Here is a 27,911-nt window from a genome sequence, read left to right on the forward strand (position 1 = left end):
TAATTCGATTAGAGGAGCAGGAAACCAGACAGATGTTCTTTTTAATTTGATTTCCTTAAAAATTTGAAAATAAAACATCACATAAATCAGAGAAGTCGTTCTTCCAAAAATGGATCTGGTTGGTCTGTTACATTCAGCATCAGTGATGTGACTGTCAACAGTTTGGTTGCAGACATCAATTGATTTATTTACAGCTGGGGGGTTTAGGTTATTATCACCTGAGAGCAGCGTGCAGGTATAGCTCTGCTGGTTCCCAATCTGGGAGCAAAGACCCACAGCTGGCCTCAAGGTAACTTTCAGGGTCCCACGTCCTCTGTGCTTTTATTTTGACAGTGCTAAGAGGAAGTGGGCGTTTCATGTTTCAGCTGGTATCAGCCTTAGAATGGTAGCAGTGTGAGCAGCAGTGTCTCATTGGCCCTGTATTGATCAGCGATCGTGATGGCTAAGTGGGGTGAAGGAGACCCTCGATGGATAGTAGAGGAGAGAGCTGACGCCACCAACGTCAACAACTGGCACTGGTTTGTTCATCTTCATCAATGCTAACATCACTGCAGTACTCATTATACTACTATTATTATTACTACTACTTATTTATTGTAATAAATATAAACTGGTCCATGTAGCAGACAGAGACTGATGAAGGTAGAGTTCAGGTAATGCTGTTCTTGTTGTTATAGAAGTTGCTTCAGCTCAAGCTTTTGAGTAACTCAAGTGGGGGGTGGGGCTTCCTGCAGGTAACTGAGGGCACTGGCCTCATTTCCATGGTAACAGCCTGAATGTCATGACTGAGTAAGAAGAGGACATTTCCAGAATGATCTCAGTTTGTATGTGATAGTGTAGGATGAGTTATTTTAGACTTTGTGTGTGTGTTATGTGAGCCGCAGCTGCTTCAGCACATGTTTGGAGGTATTTTTGAACTCTGTGATGTCAGAGGTGGGCGTGATTTGGTACCCGCTGACCCTCCTCTCTTCCCTGGTCAGGATGGAGCGAGATGTGTCCTCCTGGTCCTCAGAGTGCCTCCATCAGTTGCTACTCGGTGTGCGGGTGGAGGGACCTGAGGGTGTCTGTCAGCTGACCGAAGTCACTAAGCTGGAGGGAGAAGCTTCCATCAATAACCGCAAAGGGAAGCTCTTCTACTTCTATGAGTGGCAGCTGAGACTCAGGTGGCTGGGTCAGTGATCTCACTGATGATGTCGTCCATCCATTCATCATGGGAGACCATCTAAATTTGGTTCATGTGACTGACTTTAACCTTCACGTAGATGCTGTAAACATAGGGTCTCAAACTCACTGCCCGGGGGCTACTTCCGTCCCCGTATATTGACAGTTTGATCCTTGAAGTGACTTTTTATGTTAAAATAAGTTCTTTAAAAAGCCAAAAATGATTTAATATGAAGGCAATATGAGCAGAGAGTACAAATATGCTGAGGGATTGGGTGTGTTGGTTCAGTGAGAGAGTCAAAAACTAATGTGTACACTTATGTCTGAATCTTTATTTTGTTAAATATGAACAAAATGATAATAGAAGTGTTGCCATGTGTCTGGCCAGGTAGAGAGTACAGATGTGTTTATTTAGTCATTCAATGAAAGGCTTCAGTTAAGAGTGAGAAAAAAACATTTTGTCTTCTTATACAATATTTGAAATGTAAAAATACAACACTACATTTTAGGAAATATTTGTGGGTATTTTCTTATTTGTTTGTTTTGTATTACTTGAACACTGAAGTGGCCCTCCAATAAGATGACAATGCCAGCAGTGGCCCACAGCTCATTTAAGTTTGACACCCATGCGGTAAACCTTTCAGCCAAAGTTCTTCTAGAAGCACGTCTCACAACTTGGCAGCCATCTTGATGATAACTCTGGGAGCATGTTTGAACAGTTATTTTGAAATATTATCAGCGTTAACCCTAACTTCAGTGGTCACTGGGGAAAAACTGTAAAGAATCTTCATTGTGAGTGTTGAATATTCAGATGTTATGGCTTTACAGTGGCCTTTTTATTGAGCAACAAACTATTTTTCCTGGCTAAATGAAGATCTTCTAAATCAGCAAGACACCATTTCCTCTTTAGCTCACAGGTTTCTGATTGAAAATGCACATTATTCAGTTATACCAGGGAGTCAAGTGCTTTTGATTTCAGGCTTTCTTCAAGCAGCGACTCTGCATTGTGTTGGCACACGGTATTAAAAAAGATAATACTGGAGAGTTCTTCCCCACTGCTGTGTAAGCCATTATTGTAAACCAGGAGTCTTTGCTGATGATATTAATTATAACTACTAAATCTACTCTTATCCTTATATGAAAGGTTTCATTTTGACTCGGTGTCACCTGCTCTGGCCCTTGGAATACATTTGACTATGACTGCCAGAATCTCTAGCCACGTGTTTCTGAGTATAGAGTTGCCAGTAGAGGAAATTGGTGTACAGAGGGGACTTTAACATTGGGTTGCTCTTTTTCTGTAGTGCCAACTGTTTTCTATGTGCAGGGATGTCCTGCAGGGGAGTGAAGTTCAGAGGAACTATTGATGTGTCCAACCTGTCTGATGAGAATGACGAGGACGACCTGGATGTGAGTTTGACTTCTGATTCTGATCGCATACCCTGTAACCCAGTGATGACTGCACTGATGAGTGTATTGATAATTATGTTGCTATCCAGATCTGCATGGCTCTCTGTAAGGATCAGCCCAACACACCTCTCCTGGACCTCATGAAGACGTCCGGCGTCCAAGAGGTTCGCAGGGTTCTGGGCGAGTATGTCCGGCGGCTCAAATCAGGTGTGTTACCCAGAAGACATCAGGCAGTTTCTGACCATAAGGAGTTTTTAGACCTGTTCGTGGGCGTTTTCTGTGTGTCTTAAGAAGATCAGTCAGTGACTATCAAAGTCTTTTAGGGGTGGGTCTACACAGGAAAAAGCTGGAAGTAATGTGGAAACTTGAGGCCACTGAAGTTCTGTGAAATTCAGCAATAAGAGGTGAGTGGGTCCAGGCTTGAGATAATAGTTGGAAGTGAATACCAATAGGTGTTAAGAATACTGCTGATATGAGGGGGTGAGTTACTAAGACAAACAGAGTCTACAATTACCTGTAGCATCCGGGCAGACTGTATGTATTGCGAAAAAGGACTCAAATGCAGACCAAAACAGAATGTGAAACGTGACATGGAATAACAAAACTGAGCCGTTTATTAAGGCTGGCAAACAAGTACAAAACAAAAGCCAAAGGTGAAACTAAACAATAAACTAAACTGGGTGAACTAAGATTAAAGCATGAAAAAACCTTCAACATGGAACCTGGCATGGAGACGTGGAAAAAAAATCTGGATGCATGACATAAACAGAGCAGACAACCTGACAAGGAATGACTGAAAACACACAGACTAAATACACACAGGAGGATAATGAGGGAAGTGGAAACACATGGGGAAACAGCTGTAACAAGTGACGATAACGACGTCACAGGGGAAACGTAAAGCTAAACACATAGAACACAGAAACACAGAATCTCTTCAAAATAAAATGGGAAACATAATGAAACGCAGATGTGACAACATGAACTTGACTAAAAAAGACATGCAGACATGAAACACATAAAGGACAAATGTGAGTGAAGTTGGCCCCCCCCATCTTCTTCAAATCCAACAAAAGTGGTATCAAACATTTGTGCTGGTTTGTGCTGCAAAAAATTTCGTTTGTGCCGGTATCAATTTAAAGATATTAAAGAAAATTTCTAGAGGTCATCAGAGGTCAACCAGCTCCCCCACATTAATTAAATCAAACAAAACTGGTGTTAATCAACTGTGCTACGTTTGTGCTGGTTTGTGCTGCTAAAATTGTCGTTTGTGCTGCTTCTGCTTTAAAGATATTAATGAAAATGTAAAGGTCAAAAGGTCAACCAGCCCCCCCACATTACCCAAATCAAACAAAATTGATGTCAAACATTTGTGCTACAATTGTGCTGGTTTGTGCTGCAAAATATTTTGTTTGTGCTGCTATCATTTTTGAAAACATTAATAAAATAAGGTCTTGATGCGTGCTTAATCATCCAGGTAAATAAATCCCAAAGGTTGATTCTGTTCATCTGGACGTAGTGTTTTCTGTGGGAGAAACATTTTGTCACTCATCCAAGTGACTTCTTCAGTCTCAGCTGACTGCAGGTTTCCCCAATCTTATAAACAGTACATTTGCGCAGTGACTGAAACTAGCACCACTGAATGAATAATGGGCTTGGAGGTTAGTTCCATGATTGTTAATATGCAAATTCTTATGACCATTGATCAACGACTACTAATCATAGCCTACTGATCAATGGCCATGAGCACCATTCACAGAGAGTTGGGGAATGGCTGTAATCACAGCATTGTAAGATGGCGAAAGATGGGCCTCCCTTCTCGATTCAGAGATGGTCAGCATCTTGACAGCCTGATGGACGAAACTGTCTCTCAGTCTGCTGGTTCTGGCCTGGAGGTTCTTCAGTATCCTTCCTGATGGCAGCAAACTGAGGAAGCTGTTGAAGGGATGAGGAGAGTCACCTGTAATGCAGAGGATGTGTTAAAGATGTCTGTGAAGACATTTGTGAGTTCCACAGCATAGTCCGTCAGTGCTCGTCCAGGGATGTTATCAGGACCTGGAGCTTTGCATGTATTGATTTTGGCAAGGTATCTCCACACACTGTCTGGGGATTGTGTCACCATGGTCTGCAGAGAGGCCTTTTTAGTCTGTGATGGTTTGTATTCCTTGCCACTGCCTTCGAGTATCTCTGTTGTTGCTGAAGCTTTGCAAAATCCTCCTGGAGTACTGCCTTTTCGTCTCTGATGCCACGTGACAAGTTTGCCCTTGCTGTTCTTAGGCTCACCTAATCCCGGGCTCTGAAGGCTGCATTTCTCAACCTTAAGAGCCTTTAGACCTCACCTGTGAGCCATGGTTTCTGATTGGCCTGGACAGTGATAGTCCTGTCTCTGTGACATCATCGATGCATTTTGGGATGTAGGCAATGACAGTTTCTGTATATTCCTGAAAGTCTGTGGTGTTGTCATGTGTGATGGTCTGTTTAAAGATCTCTTAGTCTGTGGTGGAAAGGCAGTCTTGCAGTTCCTCTGAGGACCCTTCTGGCCACACACGTACCTGCTTACAAACTGGTTTGGTGACTTTGACCAGGGTCCTGTATGCTGGCATTAGCATAACAGTGATGTGATCAGAGGCACCAATGTGGGGGAGGGAGAGGCCTTTGTAATCTCCTCTCTGGGTGGTGAAAACATTGTCCAAAAAACAATAACACAAATGAACATAATGACACCACAGGGAAAGAGAAACTAAACACATCGAAAAAGACACTCAAGACTCTTTCAAAATAAACCAAAAAACACTGAGAAAATAACAATAATCAAAGAATAAAACTAGAACACACAAAACACTGGGTCGTAGACCCAGTACCATGACAACGGGATCACTACGGTTTTTCGCTTAGGCAGCAGTTGTCCTTCTCTCCTGGATCAGCTGGAGCTTTCTTTAGGAGACCTTCTCAGCTTTGTCAAAAGACCAGCTGGGAAAACCACATTTACTCAGGGCCTTCTTGAAGTGATGTTCTTCTGCTTCCCTGGCCGTTGTGTCTGTGGAGATGGTGTTCGCTCTATGTTGTAGCGTCCTGATGACACCCAGTTTGTGCTCCAGTGGATGATGAGATACTGATCCATATGCGTAGGTTTATAGTACACATTAGCTTTTAGATGTCCCCTATTAATGATGGAAATCTCACAGTCTAAGAAGGCTAACCTGCCACTTTTCATATCCTCCCTGGTGAATTTGATGTGTTGGTCCACCGATTTAATGTGATCCGTAAATTTTGGTTTGATTTTCACCCAGGTGTCATCTCTATACCTGAACCAACGACTTGGTGGTGTTCCTGGGTAGGATAACTGTCACGGAACTGGGTCTGAGACCCAGTGTTTTGTGTATTTTTGTTTTATTTCATTGATTATTGTATTTTTCTTTGTTTCCTGTTTTATTCTGAAAGAGTCTGGTGTGTTTTTGTCAGTGTTTAGCTTCACTTCCCTGTGACATCATTATTTATTTTTTTATGACTCAAACTTTATTAGATTTTAATAGAAAAAGAAGAAAAAAAACACAACAACAAAAACAAAAACAGAAGATAACAAGATGGACATTCCCAGTAACAACAGCACAACAAATTGATAATCAATGCATATTTCCATAAAAACAAACAAACAAACAAACAAACCAAAAAAACCCCCCAATAACACAAAACACAACCTAAAAACACACTGATGCCAATATTTCACATAGACCCAATTACAGCTGTCCTATTTAGTCCGACCTTAACTACTTTAGCCGGATACGTCACTGACCTGTATGTAAAAAGTAGTTAGCCCACTTATCATTATAATCGTCCAGTCTATTCAGCAGTCTATATGATAATTTTTCGTAAGCTGCCACTTGTCCCAAACAGGTATACCACTGAGAGAAGGTAGGAGTCGATGAGGCCTTCCACTCTTTCACCAGCAGCTTCCTCCCTAGCATAATAGCCGTTTGTACCCAGTGAGCAAGTGGAGTGGGTAAGTGACTTAAAGCTGAAGGGTCTCCTAAAACATAAAGGCTGTTCATAAATGGGACCCTTTGACCTACCACCTTCTCTACTACCGTGTGAATATGGGTCCAATAATCTTGGACTTTGGAGCACCCCCAAAGCAAATGTAAAAGTGTGCCACTCCCCTGCTGGCACTTCCAGCATGCATCGTCAGTCGCTAGACCCACCCTGTGCAACCGTGAGGGTGTCCAGTATACTCTATTTAAAATCTTAAATTGGACCAATCTTGAACGCAATTAGCGTGACATTTTTTTCAAATTCCTGAGAATGCCATTCCATTCCTCCACTGTAAAGCTGAGACTTAAGTCCATTTCCCACGTTCTTTTGAGGGACAGTGTGTTAGGATCAGAGGCTAATAAAAGCATTTTGTAATAAGCTGATGCCTCTTGTCCACGCCCAAAGGTTTTTTTTATTTCCTCCAGAAAGTTGCAGCTTGAAGGGAACTTTGCAGATGAACTAAATGTATTGGCCATCAAGTGTCTTAGTTGCAGGTATTTCCAAAATTCCTGCTTGGGTAAATCAAATTCTTCTACAAGTTTTTCAAATGATTTAAATGTACTGTTTTCGTAAAGACCCCCCAGAACTGTTATACCTCTCTGAAACCAGAGCTTCCAAAAGAAGGGTAGTTTAGCAATAGAAAGTTTGGGATTATACCAAATGCCAGCAGATTGGTTAAGATATGGATCAAATTTGAATAATTTGGACATTCTTTTCCATATTTCTTTCAAATGAGAAAATACCGGATGTGATTGGATGTGGGGGGACAGATTAGTTGATAAGCTATATAATGGTGTAAATGGCGAGCAAGCAGTACTTTCAATGGAAAACCAAGGAGGCGCTTTCTCAGGGGGTAAGAACCAATGTGCCAAATGCCAAAGAGAAAAGGCATAATGATATAAAAGTAGATTAGGCATCCCTAACCCACCTCTGTCCGCTGGTTTCTGCAATTTTCTCAGATTCAATCTAGGTTTTTTATTATTCCATATAAATGCTTTACAAAGCTGGTCAAATTGTTTGATGTATTTCAAGGGAACATGAATTGGTAGAGCCTGCAACAAATAATTGAACTTAGGTGTACATACCATTTTGATTACATTGACCTTTCCCCACATTGAGAGATACATCTGAGACCAACGATCAATATTAATTTTCATATCGCTGAGTAAAGGTTCAAAATTTATCTTTATCAGATCTGACAGATGAGGTGGGAAGGTGACGCCTAAATACTTAATGCCCTTCTCAGGCCAGGAAAACATACCGGTTTGAAAAAGTGACCTGGGACAATAACTAGTTAACGGAAGGGCCTCTGATTTGGTCCAGTTCACCTTATAACCAGAAATAGCTGAAAACGTATTTATTATTGCCTGCAAGGAGTTTAAAGACTTTTCTGGGTCTGAAATAAAAAGCAAAATGTCATCGGCGTACAACAACAGTTTATGACAGTCTCTCCCTATATTGACACCTGGAAAATTGGGCTCCCTACGAATAGCTACTGCCAGCGGCTCAAGGGCCAGAGCAAAAAGAAGTGGGGAGAGGGGATCCCCCTGCCTGGTTCCTCTACCTAGTTCAAAAGAAGGCCCTATTATTCCATTTGTAAGTACTGATGCCTTGGGGTGTACATATATAAGCTGAATCCAATTAATAAAGCTTTTGGTAAAACCGAAACACTCCAAAGTGGCGAATAGATATCTCCACTCGACTCTGTCGAATGCCTTTTCGGCATCCAGCAAAATAGCAGCTATGGGAGAACCGTCCTGAACCGCCCACATAATGTCAATTAACCTCCTAATATTGTCAACTGAAGAGCGTGAGCTTATGAAACCAACTTGATCAACATGTACAAGAGAGGTTATTACCCGGTTTAATCGATTAGCCAGAATTTTAGATAAAATCTCACTATCATAGGAGGTCAGGCTTATCGGTCTGTAGCTTTTACAGTCAGTGGGGTCCTTCTCCTTCTTTAGGATAAGTGTAATGATGGCTTCAGATAGTGAGGGTGGGAGCCTACCCTCTTGAAAAGATTCGTTGTAAGTGTTTAAGAGCAGTGGCGCTAGATCTTCTGAAAAGGATTTATAAAATTCAGCCGTATAGCCATCCAGGCCTGGTGCTTTATCAGAGGGTAGGTGTTTAATAACTCCCACTATCTCTTCAACGGTAATGGGAGCGTCCAAATATCTCATTGATCCACTGTCACCCTAGGAAGATTTAAAGATAACAAAAATTTCTTTATATCACTCTCTGAAATGCTTGATTCCGAGCTATAAAGATCTTTATAAAAGTTGCTAAATATTGTATTAATTTCTTTAGGTTTAAAGAAGGGACGTCCATTATTATCTTTAACAGCTGAGATCATAGCCATAGCCTCTCTCTGTTTAATATATCTCGCTAAGAGGCTTCCAGCCTTATCCCCTTCCTCGAAGTGTTTTTGTCTGGCACGGAATAGAGAAAATTCAGCTTTTTGTGACAGTATTGCATTAAATTCATATTTTAACTTGGTCAATTCATTCAAATTTAATGAAGAACAATCATTTTTAAATTTTAAATCAGCAAGTTTAATCTGACGTTCTAGATTTTGAAGTTTAGTTATATTTTCCCTCTTTTTAAATGAGGCATACTGTATTATATAACCTCTCAGGAAAGCTTTTAGTGCTTCCCATGCTACTCCTGCTGAGGGAGCGGTCGGGACATTCGTCTCTATATACAGGTTGATTTGTGATCGAAGAGACTCTTTGAATGTTGCATCTAATAGAAGGGTGGAATTAAGTCTCCATCTAGGCGTCCTAGCTGTAGCATTAGATAGTAACATGAGGAGATAAACAGGGCTATGATCCGAGAGGATTATGGTACCAATATTACTCGATACAACAGCAGGCATTAGTGTTTGGGATACCAAAAAGAAATCTATCCTTGAAAAGGAGTGGTGAGGGGGGGAGAAAAAAGTATAGTCCCTTCCAGAGGGGTTTTGTAACCTCCACACGTCTATGAGGCCACACGCCTCAGTCAGCCCTTTTAGGGCCCTATGAGCCCTAGAAGTGTAGATTGATCTGGAACTCCGATCCAGTACCGGGTCCATAACCTCATTAAAGTCCCCCCCCATAATGATAGGATAGTCCCCCATATCAGATATTTTTTCCTCTAATTGTCCAAAAAAGGATGGATCGTCTACATTAGGAGCATATAGGTTAGCTAGAATGACCACCTTCCCTTGAATTTCACACAACATTAACATCATTCTCCCAGCATCATCCTTACTCTTTTGGATACATTTAAACTGTAAGTGTTTACCAATCAAAGTGGCCACTCCTCTACTTTTACTAGTACCACTAGCTGCCCCTACATATCCCACCCAACCCATGCATAGCTTCTGAGAATCTTGAGGCAACAGGTGGGTCTCTTGAACAAATGCAATGTCACACTTCTTAGATTTTATAAAGGACAATATTTTGTTTTTCTTAATAGCATTATTGAGGCCCTTGACGTTCCAGCTCATAATACTCAAATTATTACTACTACTAGATAATTTTTAAGGTACATATAAAGCAAGATATTCAGAAACCTGTAATAATGGTTAGCAAATTTGGCATCAAAAATTAATAAAAAAAACCCCACATAGAACAAAACTATTAAAACAATACCCCAACCATGCCGGGGATCCCCTGGCAATGGTTCCCCCCTTACCAAAGTCCGTGATCATACACTTAACTACCACTGCCTTGAGCCCCGCTCTCCCATACCCCGATAGTCCAGGCCAAACCCATAATTTAGTCTAAAGAGGGAAAAAAAACAAAAAACAAAAAAAACCCCACACAATCGAATATACTGGCTCTACAGTCTTATCTATAAAAAAAAATACCTTCCAAACCAATCTTTGTTCTAGTTTAATGCTTATAATACAATTTAACAAACAGAACACTGAGAGTGAACACAGTACAATAGATCCCCTAAGGGTATGGACTCACCGCTCCACCTTGTGTCCATTTCAGTTAGAGAAGAGGTCCGAGTTAACCTCCGGAATAGTCCTTAATACAAAAATGAAACGAGCACATAATATTCATCATTTGTATCTCTATCTAAACATAATCAAAACTCCATTAATAAAACCAGGAGCCACGAGCTGTTCCAGTACTTCGGGGTCCAGGGGAAAAAAAACAAAAACAAAAAAACAAAACAAAATTTAAACTGGAGAATATTACTACCCAGGAAATAAGCAGAAACAACAGGTAAAAGGAAAAACAACAACAACAACAACAACAAACAAAAACAAACAAGCAAACAAACCGGTTTTACACCATGGAGCGAATGAAAGTCATTGCTTTTTTATGGTCCTCGAAGCGACGGGATCCCTGAGGAGCTTTCACAACAAGCACTGCTGGGTAGATTAAGGAGAAACCAATACGTTTGTTGTGCAGAAGCTTCTTACACTCGTTGAACTTATTCCGCTTCTCACTCAGCAACCTCAGAGTAGTCCGGGAAGATCATTATGCGGTGACCTTCCCATACGACATCCCCCAGGTGACGGGCAGCCTCGGCGACCCGATTACGATCTTGGAATCTCAGGAATCTGGCTATAAGTGGTCTAGCTCGCGGAGGTTGATCGCCTTCGTACCTCTTTGGTGGAGCCCCAACTCTATGTGCTCTTTCTATTTCCAGGCCCCGTGAAAGGACCAGATTCAAAATCTTTGGTAAGATTCCCTCCAGAAACTTCCCCGCGTCCATCTCCTCGCAGCCTTCGGGGAACCCCACAAAACGCAGATTATTCCTCCGTTCCCTATTTTCCATATCATCTAACTTCTGCTGAAGTACTGCAACTTCGTCCACCGTAGCCGCGGGGTTAGCTTTTTGTCTCTCATGTTCGTCTTCTAAGAAACAAAGCTGATTTTCCACCTCACCGATCCTGTTGACTATGTCTGCCAGCTTACTCTCTGTGGCGCTTGTGCTAGTTCGTATTTCTTCCAGTTTCTTATCATGGACGTCGGATTTTTCCACTATAAGGGCTGAGAGTCTGGCCAGTTCCTTCGCCACCTCCCCAGGGATACCCCACGCTGGCTCTGACTCTTCCGTGTCTTCGTATGTAGGTGAAGCCTTCTGGCTAGCACAGCTAGCGGTAACTGGTTCAGACAATTTGCTCGCCCCGGCTCCAGAGCTGGATTTAACGGAGTTGCTAGTAACATTTGGCATATTAGCACTAGACAACCTTGTCAGCGTCTTATGGTGCAATTTGAAGCTCTGGGTTGCAATTTAAGCTGAAGTATATACGGGGTTTGGGCGCAGTGTGCTCTCAGGCAGCCATCTTAGCCAAGCGCGTCACGTGACCATCCCGTGACATCATTATTTTTAATTTCAGTCAGCTGTTTCCCCATGTGTTCTCACTTCCCCTGATTACCTGCTGTGTATTTAAGTCCTCTGTTTTCTGTGTTTCATTGTCAGGTCGTCTGTTTTGCTACACCATAGTCTCATCATAGTTTTTATAGTTTGGTCACAGTTTCATAGTTGTTTTGATTTGATTGATTTGATTTGATTTTATTGATTAGCATTCAAATATCTCAGTGAATACAGAATACAGAATAAAGATTACCACAAAGCGAAAAATCATGAGACAAGGCTAATCAAAAGGTATTGGCTGAAGCATTTGCTTATTACGCCAACACTTTTAACAAAAAATCATCATTTGCATGCAGCTCCTGTACACAGGGCTCGAAGCAAAGAATAAAACAAAGCAAAGCAAAAACAAACAAACAAACAAACAAACAAAAAAACTTTCCACCTTAGATAACTACATCAAAGCAAGACAATCAAGAGTTTCAGAATTATTATTTTTGCTCTTTTCATTCTTGATTAATATATTTTTCTAATACTCTATTTTTAAACATGTTTTTAAACAAGGAAAATGAACTACACCTTTTTAAATCACTGTCATAACTATTCCACAGGTTAACTCCTCTAACAGAAACACATCTCTGCTTTATGTTTGTCCTTATCTTGTTTTTTTTAAAGACATCTGTTCCCCTTAAGTCATATTGACTCTCTCTGACTTTAAACAGCTTCTGAATACTGCGGCAAAGCAAGTTATTTTGTGCTTTATACATTATCTGTGCCATTTTATATTCGACTAAATCATAAAATTTTAGGGTATTCAGATTAATAAACAAAATGTTAGTTGGTTCTATATAGTTTGATTGATTTATAATTCTTATAGCTCTTTTTTGTAACTTGAAAATAGGAAGAGTATTTGTTTTATATGCATTACCCCATATCTCCAGACAATAAGTCATATATGGAAGCAACAGAGAACAATAAAGTGTGTATAATGATGTTTTGTTCAGGATATGCTTTGTTTTGTAGAGAATAGCAATGGTTTTTGACATTTTTGTTGTCACATGATTTATATGAGACTTCCAGCTCAGCTTATCATCAATTAGCACTCCAAGAAATTTATTTTCATACACTCTTTCAATTTCAATTCCATTAACCCTGATTTTAGATACATTTTTCATTTGTCTAGTGCCAAAAATAATCAATTTTGTTTTCTTTATATTTAATGATAACTTATTTACATCAAACCAGTTTTTTAATATATTTAACTCCTTTTCCGCTGTAGTCAGAAGCTGTTCTAGGTCTTTACCTGAGCAATACAGAGTGGTATCATCAGCAAACAATACACATTTTAACAGTTTGGAAACACTACATATGTCATTTATATATAATATGAATAATTTAGGTCCCAGCACAGAGCCCTGAGGAACACCACAAGTTACCTTCAACTGATTAGATTTTACATTATTGATTTCAACATATTGATATCTGTCATCCAGGTAACTTTTCATCCACTTATATGCTATCCCTCTTATGCCATATCTCTCTAGTTTATTCATTAATATAGAATGATCAATTGTATCAAACGCCTTTGTAAGTCTATAAAAACACCAACAGTATATTCCTTATTATCTATTGCATTAGATATCCCTTCTACAAGTTCCATCACTGCCATCGAAGTGGACCTTCTCACTCTAAAGCCATATTGGTTATCACTTAGGACATAGGTGTCAAACTCTGGCCCGCGGGCCAAATTTGGCCCGCAGCCTAATTACATTTGGCCCGCGAAACCATACCAAATTACTATTAGAGCTGGCCTACTGGTATTATACAGCTAATATATATATTGTTTAGTATTAAGCTTTGCTTGTTCCATATTCAGTTTTTCAGCAAAATGTGTTTGAGTCCATAAGAAAAGATTCATTCTTATATCTGGAGGAATAAATATATTTCAATAAATATTAACGTTAGCCCGCGACTTTGTTCCAGTTTTGAATTTTGGCCCACTGTGTATTTGAGTTTGACACCCCTGACTTAGGAGATTATGCTTCTCTATATATTTATCAAGCCTATTAACAAATAACTTTTCTAAAATTTTTGAGAACTGTGGGAGTAGTGATATTGGCCTGTAATTGGTAAACTGACATCTCTCTCCGTTTTTATGGATTGGAATAACTTTTGCTATTTGTGAGGGAAACATACCAGTTCGAAAGGACAGATTACAAATGTATGCAAAAGGTTGCACTATATATTCTATAATACTCTTAACTAATTTCATGTCAATACCAAAACAGTCGGTGGACTTTTTATTTTTAAATGTCTTCACAATGTTAATTATTTCTCTATGAGTTACAGCACCAATAAACATGGAGGACACATTCTGAGTAATATGTTTATTTAGGTCATTATTATTTCTTGACTCTGGAATTTCTTTTGCTAAATTAAAGCCAACATTTACAAAGAAATCATTAAATTCATTTACAATGTCTTTAGTTTTATCAAGCACAATATCTTTATCTTTTTTAAAATAGTCTGGATAATTCTTATTTTTTGAGCCCTTTTTGATTATGCTATTTAATATCCTCCATGTTTCTTGTGTGTTACTTCTATTTTGCTCCAATAATGTGTGGTAATATTCTTTCTTACTTGTTCTTATAATATTTACTAATCTATTTTTATATAACTTGTACTTTATCTCAGCATCTTTCGTCCTCTGTTTTATAAATCTCTTATATAGAATATTTTTCTTTTTACATGCATCTTCTATCCCCTTTGTGATCCATGGCTTATTTGATCTGTGATGCTTTCTAGTGATTTTCATTTAATGACAATGTTTTTCATATAGTAAAATTACAGTTGATAGGAATGCATCATAGTTGTTATAGCCAGTTCTCAGTTTAGTAGTTAGTTTCTGTTTTTACCTGGGTTCATGGTGGGGTTTTTTTTTCATCAACCCTAATAAAGGCTCTCTTTTGGTTTAAGTTAAGTTCCGTCTCCTACAGTATCTGCTTTTGTGTCCTGTTTCCAAACACATCGGTGTAACCTGCCGTGACAGATAACAAAGCCCGGTTTTCCACTTCTTCCATGCACAAATTGGCCACAATGGGTGAAACTGGCATTTCTGCCTGTAGTACTGACCCTTATGCAAAACAGGTGGAATTAAGACACAGTTTCAAAAGCAAACACAATTGATCAGTGCTGAGAGTGGACCTGTTGCTGAGGTTGGTGTGATCCTGTAATGTCTTACGAACTACCTCCAACGCTTCCGTGACTGGGATGCAAGTGAAGACAGATGTAACATCTCTCTTCACTGTACATGTACTGTTTATAAGATTGGGGAAACCTGCAGTCAGCTGAGACTGAAGAAGTCACTTGGATGGGTGACGAAACATTTCTCCCACTGAAAACGCTACGTCCAGATGAACAGAATCAACCTTTTGGGATTTATTTACCTGGATGATTAAGCACTCAAGACCTTATTTTATTAATATTTTTAAAATGATAGCAGCACAAACAAAATATTCTGCAGCACAAACCAGCACAAACGTAGCACAAATGTTTGACATCAATTTTGTTTGATTTGGGTAATGTGGGGGGGCTGGTTGACCTTTTGACCTTTACAATTTCATTAATATCCTTAAAACAGAAGCAGCACAAACCAGCACAAACGTAGCACAGTTGATTAACACCACTTTTGTTTGATTTAATTAATGTGGGGGGGCTGGTTGACCGCCGATGACCTCTAGAAATTTTCTTTAATATCTTTAAATTGATAGTGGCACAAACGAAATTTTTTGCAGCACAAACCAGCACAAATGTTTGATACCACTTTTGTTGGATTTGAAGAAGGTGGGGGGGCCAACTTCACTCACATTTTTTCCTTTTTTTTTTGTCCCATTGAAATGATTGGGAAACTTCCACAATTCTGCTAAAACTTGCTTGTTTTTGAAACTTAACTACATCCTCATACTTTCACGTAGAAACTCCATTCAAACTTTAAAATGTTCTCAAATTATAGGGCTATTCATGTATAATTCAGCTTTTTCATATCTGTTACTGTTTTAATTTAATGCCTCTTTAAGTTTTCAGTTGCAGCTTTGTGATTTTTCAGAAAATACATGAGTTGTTATGGTTGCTATGCAATTAAATTAGAGTGGCCAATGGTCTTTTCTGAATTATCTCTTCATTTCCAAACAACTTCTTGCTACTCACTCAATTTTCACTCAACCCCCACAAATTATACATCAAAACGTAGGTATTTTTGCTGGCTTTCAGAAAATGTCACTATCATTGATGTGGGAGTTACAGATCTTTTGCAAATCTCCTCAGAGCAACACAAAGTCTGAAAACTCTCCATCGACAGTCAATGGAGAGTTTGTTCAAAATTACAGCTGGAATTCTCTAATGAGACGCATTTTCCAATCGTCATATCTCCTTAACGAAGCGGATTTAAGACATGAGGCTTGTGCCAATATATCTTAAGACACTCCTGACGCTCACAATTGAAGAATTTTTTTCTCACCTATTACCATTTGGCCATGAATTACATTTGTTTGAGGGTAGGAAATTCGTCCCTCGCTCAGATTTCAAACTCTGGAAATAAGGCACTTTTTTCTCTCGTCATATCTTTTTGATGGATTTCAACAGAGCCCTGAAAATTTTCATGACTGTTCACCAAACCCTGCTGTTTCTTATGGTGAAAGAATGATTTTGATGCTCCATATAGATTTAGAGTTACAAAACATTGTTTGAGGGCAAGTCAAGACAGTTTTTGCTTCGCCTCTACTCAGTTACAGTGTATTACAACTCATATATCTTTAATAACTTATATTTTAATTATGAATTATGAAGACCTGAAGATTCCCCCATCTCTTCTGAACAAAACGGTGTCAGAATGACCGTTCTAGCCCCTACGGTTAGGAAATTATGGCCATTTGTTCGAGGGGAATCCTGAATGTCAGAAATACACTGAAGAAAAATCATACCTCTCTCTGTGTCTGTATGTGTAAGGGCTCACTACAGCAGGCGCAGCTAATTTAACTGACCTAGATATACCAAGCCCAGACTCTTAACAGCCCATTTTCACTTTACACTCTATGTATGTGTGTGTGTATCAATATGTCTCCTATGTTAAAGTATTACTGCTAGTAGTACTTCTACTACATCTTTGTACTTCTGCTCAATCATAGTATTTAAGCTAATTCATAGTATTACAGCAAAATCATACTATTTGTGGTAAAAGTTAGTATTTGTAGGACATCACAATATTTCTACTATGTTGTAATATTTTTGCTAAATCATAGTATTTCTGATTTGTTATAGTATTTCTGCTAAATTATAGTATTTTTGCAAAATCCTGTTATTTTTGCCCAATCATGGTATTTGTGCTGAAAAACAGTATTTGTGCCAAATCATAATATTTCTGTTATGTTATAGTATTAGTACTAAGTTGTAGAATTTCTGTTAGGTTATAGTGTATGTGCTGAATATAGTATATGTGCCAAATCATAGTATTTGTGCTAAAACATCATTTTTCTGCCAAATTGTAGTATTTGTGCAAAAACATAGTATGTCTGCAAAATCATAGTATATCTGTTATGTTATAATATTACAACTAAGTCATAGTATTTCTGCTTTGTTATAGTACTTGTGCTAAAACGTAGTATTTCTGCCAAATCACAGTATTACTAATATTTCATAGTATTTGAGCAAAATTACAGTATTTCTGCTATCTTATAGTACTTGTACGCAATTATAGCATTTGTGCCAAAGTTTAGTATTTCTGTCAAATCATATTATCTCCTAAATAATAGTATGTCTGCCAAATCATAGTATTTGTGCCAAAGCATAATACTTCAACCAAATCACAGTATTTCTGCTATGTTATAGTATTTGTGCTAAAACATAGTATTTGTGCCAAGTCAAAGTATTTCATGTAAATCATAGTATTTCTACCTAGTCACAGTGTTTCTGCTAAATCATTGTATTTCTGCAAATTCATAGTATTTGACACTGCAAAGTATTTCTGTTTTTGTTTTTTTTTTAGTACAAATCACCGGATTTCAGCCAAATCATAGTATTACTGCTAAATCATAGTATTTGAGCAAAATCATAGTATATGGGCAAAAATATACTATATTACTATATTTTATGACAAATACTATGATTTAGCAGAAATATTGTGTTTCAGCACAAATACTATTATTTGGCAGAAATATATGATTTAGCAGAAGTACTATGTTTTAGCACAAATACTATGATTTAGCAGCAATACTAAGATTTGGCACAAAGACTATGACTTAGCAGACGTACAGGTGACTGATCTAGAAACATACAAACACACATTTCTGCTATCATGTAGTATTTCTGCTAAATCATACTATTTCTAGTAAATTACAGTATTTTTGTAAATCATAGTGTTTCTGCTAAGTCACAGTATTTCTGGTAAATCACACTAATTCATAGTATCTGTGCCAAATCATACAATTTGTGCCAAAGCATATTATTTTTGCTAAATCATAGTATTTCTGCCAAATCATAGTATTTGTGCTAATAGTATTTTTGCCAAATGATAATATTTTAACAAAGTTAGAGTATTTGTGCCAAATCATAGTATTTTTGCTTAATCATAGTATTTGACCCAGAAGGTTAAGTATCTTCACTTCTTTTCAACACAGCAAGTTCTGCTTCTTCTCCATTTTCAAGCACAAATTTAAGTTTATTCACCTCTTTTCTGCAGAAAGTTCAACATTGTCAGCTCTTGTCAGCTAATTTTTCAGCTCCTTCAGTTGATGCCTGCTATATCGTTTGGTGCTCATAACTGTTATACTTGTTGAAATATTTAGCTTTTTATGCCATTTTTCGCCCCATTTTGATCACTGGGACGAAATTACTAGTGTTTTTGCTGATTTGGCTCTCTGGGGTGAGCTGTGTTTTAGCTCAGTGAGATGAGCAGGCATTCTTAGAGCGGCAGGCCCCGGTTCAAATCCCGCTTATGGCAATCTTTTTCTCAGTGAACACTTTAACTTTTTAAACTCTTTTCAACACAAATTTCACCTTCTTCACCTCTTCTCAGCAGAATTTTCAGTTTTTCACCTCTTTTCTGCACAAATTCCAGATGCTTCAGCTCTTTTCAGCAGATTGTTCTCCTTCTTCTGCTGTTTTCCGATTCCACTGCAAGGCATTCACACAGCAATTTCGCAGGAAATGCAAATTTTTCTAGTTAAGCTAGATTCCATGAGCAACAGCAATCATCAATACTTCAATTCACTACGTCAAAACAGTATATCAAAGTAAGTAATTTTATGTCCACTTAAAGATGTCGAATTACAGTTATAACCAAACTATAGCAGTAATATGTCGCATTTTTTAATTTTTGCTTGACAGATGCTAAAGAAATCAGTGGTGGACTAAATTGCAGTATTTGAAGTCCTTTGTGCTTCAAAAGAAGCAGTCATAAAAAATGGAAAGATTTCAACTCCAAGTGATGACATATGGCAAAATATATGCAAACAACTTGGTGAAAAGATGACACCAAAAGCTCTTTACACTTTTGTTAAATTAAACAGACACAATGTATGGGCTGCTCTGGATTACAGTGATGAAGAGAGAGTGACTGACACAGACAGCAGTGACAATGATAATGCTTTTGAACCAAGCAGCTCTCCTTTTCAAAACAAAGACTGCAAGACTTTCAATGTGGAGCTCCCATTTGAACAGTGGATACATATGATTCCACATAAAGTCACATACAAAAAGAATACTTTCAAAAAAAGGGAATACACCATTTTGAAGCCAGGTACATGGACTCCTATAGTAAACCAGGGAACCTGGAAAATGGTTAAAAGTACATGAACCATTACTTTTAAACGTGCCAAGGTGTACCCCACAACTGTATCTTGTTTCATTAAAAAATTTCAATTAAAAATTCAGAGGCTTCTGTAAAGAGTGTAGTGGCCAGCTGTACATTACATGTGAAAAGGAACCTGAAATTCACTGCCCAATGGTGCTGAAGTGTGTAATGGCAAACACGGATGAATCCATGTCTGGATTTCTGCAGGCACACGTAACAAAAGAACTTTGTGAAGGCAGACTGCAGCCCCATGTGTGGAGAGCATCAGAGGCAGCAAAGCTGATGGACTTTGGTGATCCAGAGCCAAGCCATCTACCAAATTTGACAACTCTGTGAAAAGCCAAACACGAACAAAATCAACTAGAAGTTGCTCATAAAAACCCAATACTGTCTCTCCACTTATTAAAATACAGGTCCCCTCACAATGGAAGCATTTTGGACATTGGATTAGACAAGTTCTTCTGTCACTACTGGAGTCAAACTCAAATGCTGATGTACAAGACTGCGAAGCACCCCATAGTCGCCTTTGATGCGACTGGCTCAGTTGTAAAAAAGCTTCTCAGGCCTAATGGTTTGTCTGAAAATATCTTCCTGTATCAAGGTGTTTTAACAGGAAGCAACAACTCTCATGTCCCAGTGGTGCAAATGTTGTCAGAGAGACATGATGTCCAGGCAATCACAAGATGGTTATCGGAATGGATTCGTGCTGGAGCACCAATCCCAAAGGAGGCCATCTGTGATTTCTCCTTAGCTTTACTTGGTGCTTTAGTTAAAGCTTTAACACATCATTCAGATTTGAAGAGCTACATTAATGAATGCGTTGGTGTCTTGCTTCAGAAAACTCAAAGACTTAGAGCAATTTAAATAATCAGGAATCTACTATGGAATCTATTGGAAAAGTGACGATTGGATAATGAACAATGGGTATGGAAAGTGTCTCAAAAAAAAAACAATGGAAAAAACAACAACAAAAACAACAAAGGCAAAAAACCCCACATAAATGACAAGTTTGGACACAGATTATAGGTTTCCATTCAGAGATATTGAAGAGGAAGACTTTGACTATGAAAAGGACTGTCAATCAGAATCAGAATCAGAATCGTGTTTATTGGCCAAGTATATGTGCAGACAAATACAAGGAATTTGGTTCCGGTAGATGGTGGCTCTCAAGCACAGCAATGTAAATCACACACACACACGCGCACACACACGCACACACACACACACACACACACACACACACACACACACACACACGTGTCTATATATACATTACACATGTATACACATACATACACAAAGCTGTGTAAACTAATTATAAATAACTAATCTAAACTTATATACATAAAATACAGAAATGAAATGAGGTGGAATGAATACTACAGAATGTACATAAGGCGCAGTTGCAGTCTGGCAGTGGGAGCAGTGTGACAGGTCAACTGTTTAGAAGGGAGATGGCGAGGGGAAAGAAACTGTTCCTGTGCCGGGTGGTCCTGGTCTGCAGGCTTCTATACCGTCTGCCAGAGGGCAGCAGATCAAAAAGTCTGTGTCCAGGGTGTGAGGGGTCTGTGATGATTTTCCCTGCCCGTTTCCTGGTTCTTGAGAGGTACAGATCCTGGATGGAGGGCATGGGGGCGCCGATGATCCTTTCTGCTGCCTGTACAGTCCGCTGCAGTCTGCTCCTGTCCTGTTTAGTGGCTGCACCATACCAGACTGTGATGGACGAGCACAGGACAGACTCAATGACTGCAGTGTAGAACTGGATCAGCAGCTCCTGTGGAAGACTGTACTTCCCCAGTTGTCATCCTCTGCTGGGTCTTTTTGAGGATGGAGTTGATGTTGGTCTCCCACTTCAGGTCCTGGGAGATGGTGGTACCCAGGAACTTGAAGATCTTCACAGTCGACATAGGGCTGTTTGATATGGTAAGGGGGAGCAGTGTTGAGGGATGTCTCCTGAAATCCACTGTCATCTCTGCAGTTTTAAGAGTGTTCAGCTCCAGATTGTGCTGACTGCACCAGAGTACCAGCCGCTCAACTTCCTGCCAGTATGCAGACTCATCACCATCCTGAATGAGGCCAATGACAGTGGTGTCATCTGCAAACTTTAGGAGTTTAACAGCCGAGTTCTTGGAGGTGCAGTCATTAGTGTAGAGGGAGAACAGTAGTGGTGAGAGGACACATCCAACATTGGGGGGCACCAATACTGAGGGACCGAGTTTCAGAGGTGATCTCCGCCAGCCTCACTTGTTGCTTTCTGTCTGTCAGGAAGCTGGTGATCCACTGACAGGTAGCTGGTGACACGCTGAGCTGGGAGAGTTTGGAAGAGAGAAGTTCAGGCACGATGGTGTTAAAATCCGAACTAAAGTCCACAAACAGGATCCTGGCATAAGTTCCCGGGCGGTCGAGGTGTTGCAGGATGTAATGCAGACCCATATTCACTGCATCATCCACCGACCTGTTTGCCCGGTAGGCAAACTGCAGAGGGTCCAGCTGGTGGCCTGTAATGTCCTTCAGATGGGCTAACACCAGTTGTTCGAAGGATTTCATGACCACAGACGTCAAGGCGACAGGTCTGTAGTCATTCAGTCCTGTGATGGTGGGTTTCTTGGGTACAGGGATGATGGTGGAGCGTTTGAAGCAGGATGGAACTTCACACAGCTCCAGGGATCTGTTGAAGATGCGCGTAAAGATGGGAGCCAGCTGTTCAGCACAGGTCTTGAGGCAGGAGGGTGAGACACCGTCTGGTCCGGGGGCTTTCCTGGGCTTCTGTTTCCGAAATAGTCAACTCACATCCTCAGTGTGTATTCTGAGTTTCAGGGAGGAGGAAAGGGGGGTGGGAGGTGTGATGGAGGTCGTTGAGTCTGGATTGGAGAGGGTGATGGTGGTCGTTGAATTTCATATTTCAGTTCATATTTAAGATTGAAGCATTAATTAATGGCAGGACTTCTTTGAGCAGTTTTGTAGGAATGGGGGCTAAAAGACACGTTGATGGTTTGGAGGAAGTAATTATTCAAGTTAACTCAGAAAGATCAATTGGGGAAAGAGAGTCTAAATGAATCTCAATGGTACTCAAAGTAGCTGTAGATAATATTACATCTGTGGGCTGATTACTGGTAATTTTTTCTCTAATGATTAAAATTTTATTTGTGTTCATGAAGTTCATGAAGTCATTACTAGTTAACGTTAAAGGGGTGGTTGGCTCAACAGTATTCTGGCTTTTTGTCAGCCTGGCTACAGTGCTGAAGAGAAACCTAGGGTTGTTCTTATTTTCTTCAATTAGTGATGAATAGTAAGATGTTCTGGCTTTGCAGAGGGCTTTCTTATAAAGCAACAAACTGTTTCTCCAGGCTAAATGATGATCTTCTAAATTTGTGACACGCCATTTCCTCTCCAGCTTACGAGTTATCTGCTTTAGCCTTCGTGTTTGAGAATTATACCACGGAGTCAGGTACTTCTGATTTGAGGCCTTAGTTTTCACCGGAGCTACAGTATCCAGAGTTGTACATAGTGAGGAAGTAAAGTTATTAACAAGATGATTGACCTCTGTTGGAGTAGCGTTCAGGTAGCTGCTCTGCTCTATGTTGGTACAGGGCATTGAAGATGCTAACAGTGGGTGGATTATATTCTTAAACGTAGTTACAGCACTTTCAGAAAGACATCTACTGTGATAAAGTCTACTCCCCACGGCTGTGTAATCAATTATTGTAAATGTAAATGTTATCAGGAAATGATCAGACAGCAGAGGGTTTTCAGGAAACACTGTTAAATGTTCAGTTTCTATGCCATATGTTAAAACAAGATCTAGAGTGTGATTAAAGTGGTGGGTGGGTTCTTTTACATTTTGAGAGAAACCAATTGAGTCTAATAACAGATCAAATGCTATGTTAAGGCTGTCATTTTTAGCATCTACATGAATGTTAAAATCACCCACAATAATTATTTTGGAAGTGGAAGTGGCTTGGCCGGCACCAGACGTGGACGTGGCTTGTGTGGACATGGCTTGGCTGGCACCGGACGCAAACGTGGCCTGGCCAGCACCGGGCGTGAACGTGGCTGAGAAGGTTGTGCCAGACCCGGTGGTGTTGATGGTCGCAATGGTAACTGGCCAAGCCCCTCGGACCCTCCAGCTGCAGAGATGTGATGCTGGACAGGCTCCTTGGACCTCCCAGCTGCAGAGACGTGATGCACCTTATGGTCTGAAAAATACATATTTGACTTCTTTATTTGGCACACTGCAGTGTAATGTTGCAAAGCACCCCTTTTTAACTTCAGTGGATATTATACATGGTTATGCTCATGATATGTCAGCCCATTTCTACTGGAAATGCCTTTTGGTTAAACTTTCAGCAAGGAATTTGCATTTGCACTGTTAAATGTTTATATAGCTTTAATGCACATAAAAAAACAGCTGCTTGTTTAAGTAAAATAAATGGATGGGGGGTTTTTTTGCGCTAGTAAAGTTGTGGAGTTGTATTTTGTCTCGCAGAAATTATATCGTCAGTTATATCGTTATCGCAAATTTTCAAATAGGCCATATCGCCCTGCCCTACTCCTTGGACCCCCCAGCTGCAGAGACGCGATGCTGCACAGGCTCCTTGGACCCTCCAGCTGCAGAGACGTGATGCTGGACAGGCTCCTCGGACCCCCCAGCTGCAGAGACGTGATGCTGGACAGCGTCCTCGGACCCCCCAGATGAGGCAGACGAAGGCGCTGTAGGCTGGAGCTGCCCCTTTGACCCTAGCAGAGGGAGATAGTGGTGTGGGCGCCGCTGAGTGCTGGACTGGCTCAGCTGAACCCCCAGCTGAAGCAGGACATTGCTTGCTGGGTTCTCCTGAACCCCCGAAAACACAGTCAGTGTCATTTTTGTCCTTTAGCATGGTAAAAACTAGTCTCTCCCATACCAACACAGGTCTTGAACTGATTCTCTGGAATAGCAAGGGTAGCAGCACAGAAAACATCTCCCACTTGATCATTCTTGAAAACATTGATCATTAGTTCACAGTCTGGTTTTGAACCTAGAATTGATATGTCCATGGCAGTCAAGTGCTAGGTGAGCGTTGCCTTCAGAGACTAGCCTGACATAGCCCAAACTCTTATTTTCATTTTCTTTCATAGACATTAATTCAGAGTCTTTATTCTCAGTCTTTGGTTCTTTTATCTCAGAGGCAGAAAACTTACTGTACTCATCATGACAGGCCCCAGAATCAGCAACTGTTATAGACTTAGGGTTTACAGAAAAGGAGTTAGTGATCATGGTGAGGGTGGTTTCAAATGTCCCTGGCCTCAGAACACAGTTTCTTTCTCCTGGACCAGCAAAACAAAACACAATGTCTTCAGACCCAACTTGTGGTAGAAGTCCAAATGGGCCAGTTTGGTCACATGAACATCATTCATAACTGGATTGTTTGAAATAACATGATTTGAATGCCCCTGGCCAGGTTCCTGTACTTTCAGTAACCGATCAAAGCTAGTTAAAGTAGATTCACATTCATTAATTCTGCCGTCATGTGATGGACCAACGAACTTATCAGAGCTTGAACTTTCCCATAACGCAGTTACATTTACCTCTGATGGGGAGGCTCGTGCGAGGTTAACGCTATGAGTCTGAATAAACTCTTCTGAAACTGGTTTGACAGAGCCATTAGCTTTAGCAGCACCCACATTAGTCACAAACAACTCAAAAGTGACGTTGTCAAAGGGGACAGAAGCTTCATTTTGCTCTGACTGACAGGAATCATGAGGCTCGGCCTGATCTTTGGCAGTCTCTGTCCTGCATTCCCCCGCTAGCCCCCCATCAGAAGCTGACTTAGACAGAGAATTAACAGCATTATCTGTGAAGGGGGGTGCAGTTAATGTAGCGTTTAAAAGATCTGTGGTAACCAGTGGTGGGACAGACTGTGAGTTTACCCATGTTAGCATTACTCCCAACCAACACCCCATCCTGAAATGATTCAGAACAACCAAATGAGCATGATTCCAAATTTACACAGACTGAAGGTAAAACATGGTTATTAGTAGGGATGGGTATCGAAACCCGGTTCTTGTTGAGAACCGGTTCCCACTGTTTCAATTCCTTGGAATTGTTTGCCAGTTTTGCAAACGATTCCCTTATCGATTCCAGTCGCCCCGAATGACGTCACCACGTTGCGGAGCGTCATTTACCTGGCAGGGCACCTAAGCGGCTCAAACGCTCAAAAGTTTGGTTATACTTTACGAGAACGGATGACAACGGGGCAACTTGCAATACTTGCAAAGCAGATATTTCATTTAAGGGAGGAAACACTACGAATATGCAAAAGCATTTGCTCACAAAACACGCGATAACCTTAAATAAATGTCGTGTTTTTAATTCCGCTCCGGACTCGTGAATCTCAACCCAGCAGCAGCGGTAACGTTTGCACGTCCTCTCCCGTTAATATGGCAGGTAAATAATCAACTAACAGTGCATATTATGTTAGCGCGATCTGCCTTATTACAAAACCTGCCATTACTGTGCGCTGCATTTAGGTGACCATGATGAGAGAGACAGAGTCTGGCTGGCTCAGATGCTGGCAGTTCTCGCTGCAGTCTACCGGTAGCATCTCCTTTCAGGCCAGGAGAGACGAATGTCACCGAGCAGTGATTAAGTTTGTGGTCAAAGGCTTGCACCCATTTGCCACAGCAGATGCCTCCGATTTTCGGTAAGTGAATGTGTTTAATTGTAGGCAGGGACATTACTGGATATTCTTGTGTAATTGCTACAGAATAATTTATGTTATACTTTGTTATTGCTACAGAAGAATATTTATTTTATTATTTTACATTTACAATTTTTTTTCCTGGGGACCCTGTGACACCCCATTGAAGAGCCGTAGGCTGTGGATCTCTTAAGATCTCACTGTTGGGTTTGTAAGGCCATGTTACTCCTAAATTTCTATCTTGTTCAAAGAGAAGATATAAAACAAAGTTCTAAGCTAATCGACCTTAGTGTTCTCTTTTATAAAAAAAAAGAATCGATAAGAGAATCGATAAAGAATCGAATCATTAAACAGAATTGAAAATGGAATCGGAATCGTGAAAATCTTATCAATACCCATCCCTAGTTATTAGAGACAGAATCAGAGGCCCAGATCTCAGCCTCAGTATTCACTGCGCTCAGAGTGGAGCAGGTGCTACATGGTTCAGACACATGTTCCCCATTCTCCTCTTCTGGGGGGCATAATTCACTTCTTGAGTTCAGAACATTGAAATTACTGTTCTCTTGACCAGGAATACAAAACTCAGGTGAATTGTGCTTGTTGAATACAGGAGGGAGAACTTCATTCAGAGTTTGCTCCGAATTATTCTCCTCTAGTTCACCCAATAATTGAATCTTACAAAATTCATAATCTGTATTAGAGTCACCAAATTAATGATCTGAGGAACAGTCAATTTGATCACCAGGTACAGGCAGGGTGTTATTACTTAAATCACAAAACCTATGACCAGAGGTTATGTCTCCACCCTTCACACCAAACATGAGTTCTTGATCAACATTTTCATTGTTTCCTAAGGGAATGATAAGTGTTGCCTCCCCACTGGTCTGCAGAACAACAGGCTTTAGCGAGGAGCTCTGAGTCACTATCCAATCCCCAGAACATGTAGAAATCGTCTTTATCTCAGGAGCATCTACTGACCTTTCATGACTCTCACATTCCAGAAACTCAGGAAGAATGTGAGGCGAAAGTTTGTAACTAACCTCCGGCTGCTGCATGGAGGAATGTCGCCGTGAACGCCACTTCCTCTTGAAAAAACTATAAACACTGAGTACACTATGAAACACTATGACCATAACAATGGTGACAATAACAGACGACTTGGCACTGACTGAACGGAAACACGCAGACTAAATACACATAAGGAATGATCAAGGGAAGTGGAATCACATGGGGAAACAGCTGACAACAATGAACATAATGACAGGATAGAAGAAGTGAAACTAAATAACAAAAAACACTGGACTCTTTCAAAACAAAACAGGAAACATGGAGACGTAGACCTGACACAAACCTGACAATGGGAATAACACAGACCCAAAACATGACAGATGTTGTGGAAATTTCTTAACAAAGCCTGCAGACACGATGAGCGGTTACAATCCCAACACTTTATTTCCCATGCATGAGGA

General features: G+C 40.1%; 1 protein-coding gene across 1 annotated transcript; it reads left to right on the plus strand.

Moving 5' to 3' along the window:
* The first annotated feature begins 75 nt into the window (after positions 1-75).
* On the plus strand, positions 76-25,852 carry LOC100699088 (activator of HSP90 ATPase activity 1). The gene is made up of 6 exons (XM_005465217.4): positions 76-518; positions 981-1,171; positions 2,486-2,568; positions 2,658-2,775; positions 23,714-23,959; positions 24,296-25,852. The coding sequence occupies exons 1-6, from the start codon at positions 439-441 to the stop codon at positions 24,385-24,387; spliced, it is 810 nt and encodes a 269-aa protein (XP_005465274.4). The 5' UTR covers positions 76-438; the 3' UTR covers positions 24,388-25,852.
* The last annotated feature ends 2,059 nt before the right edge of the window (positions 25,853-27,911 follow it).

The sequence above is a fragment of the Oreochromis niloticus genome, linkage group LG15, assembly GCF_001858045.2.
Source record: "Oreochromis niloticus isolate F11D_XX linkage group LG15, O_niloticus_UMD_NMBU, whole genome shotgun sequence".
NCBI classification, from domain to species: domain Eukaryota; kingdom Metazoa; phylum Chordata; class Actinopteri; order Cichliformes; family Cichlidae; genus Oreochromis; species Oreochromis niloticus.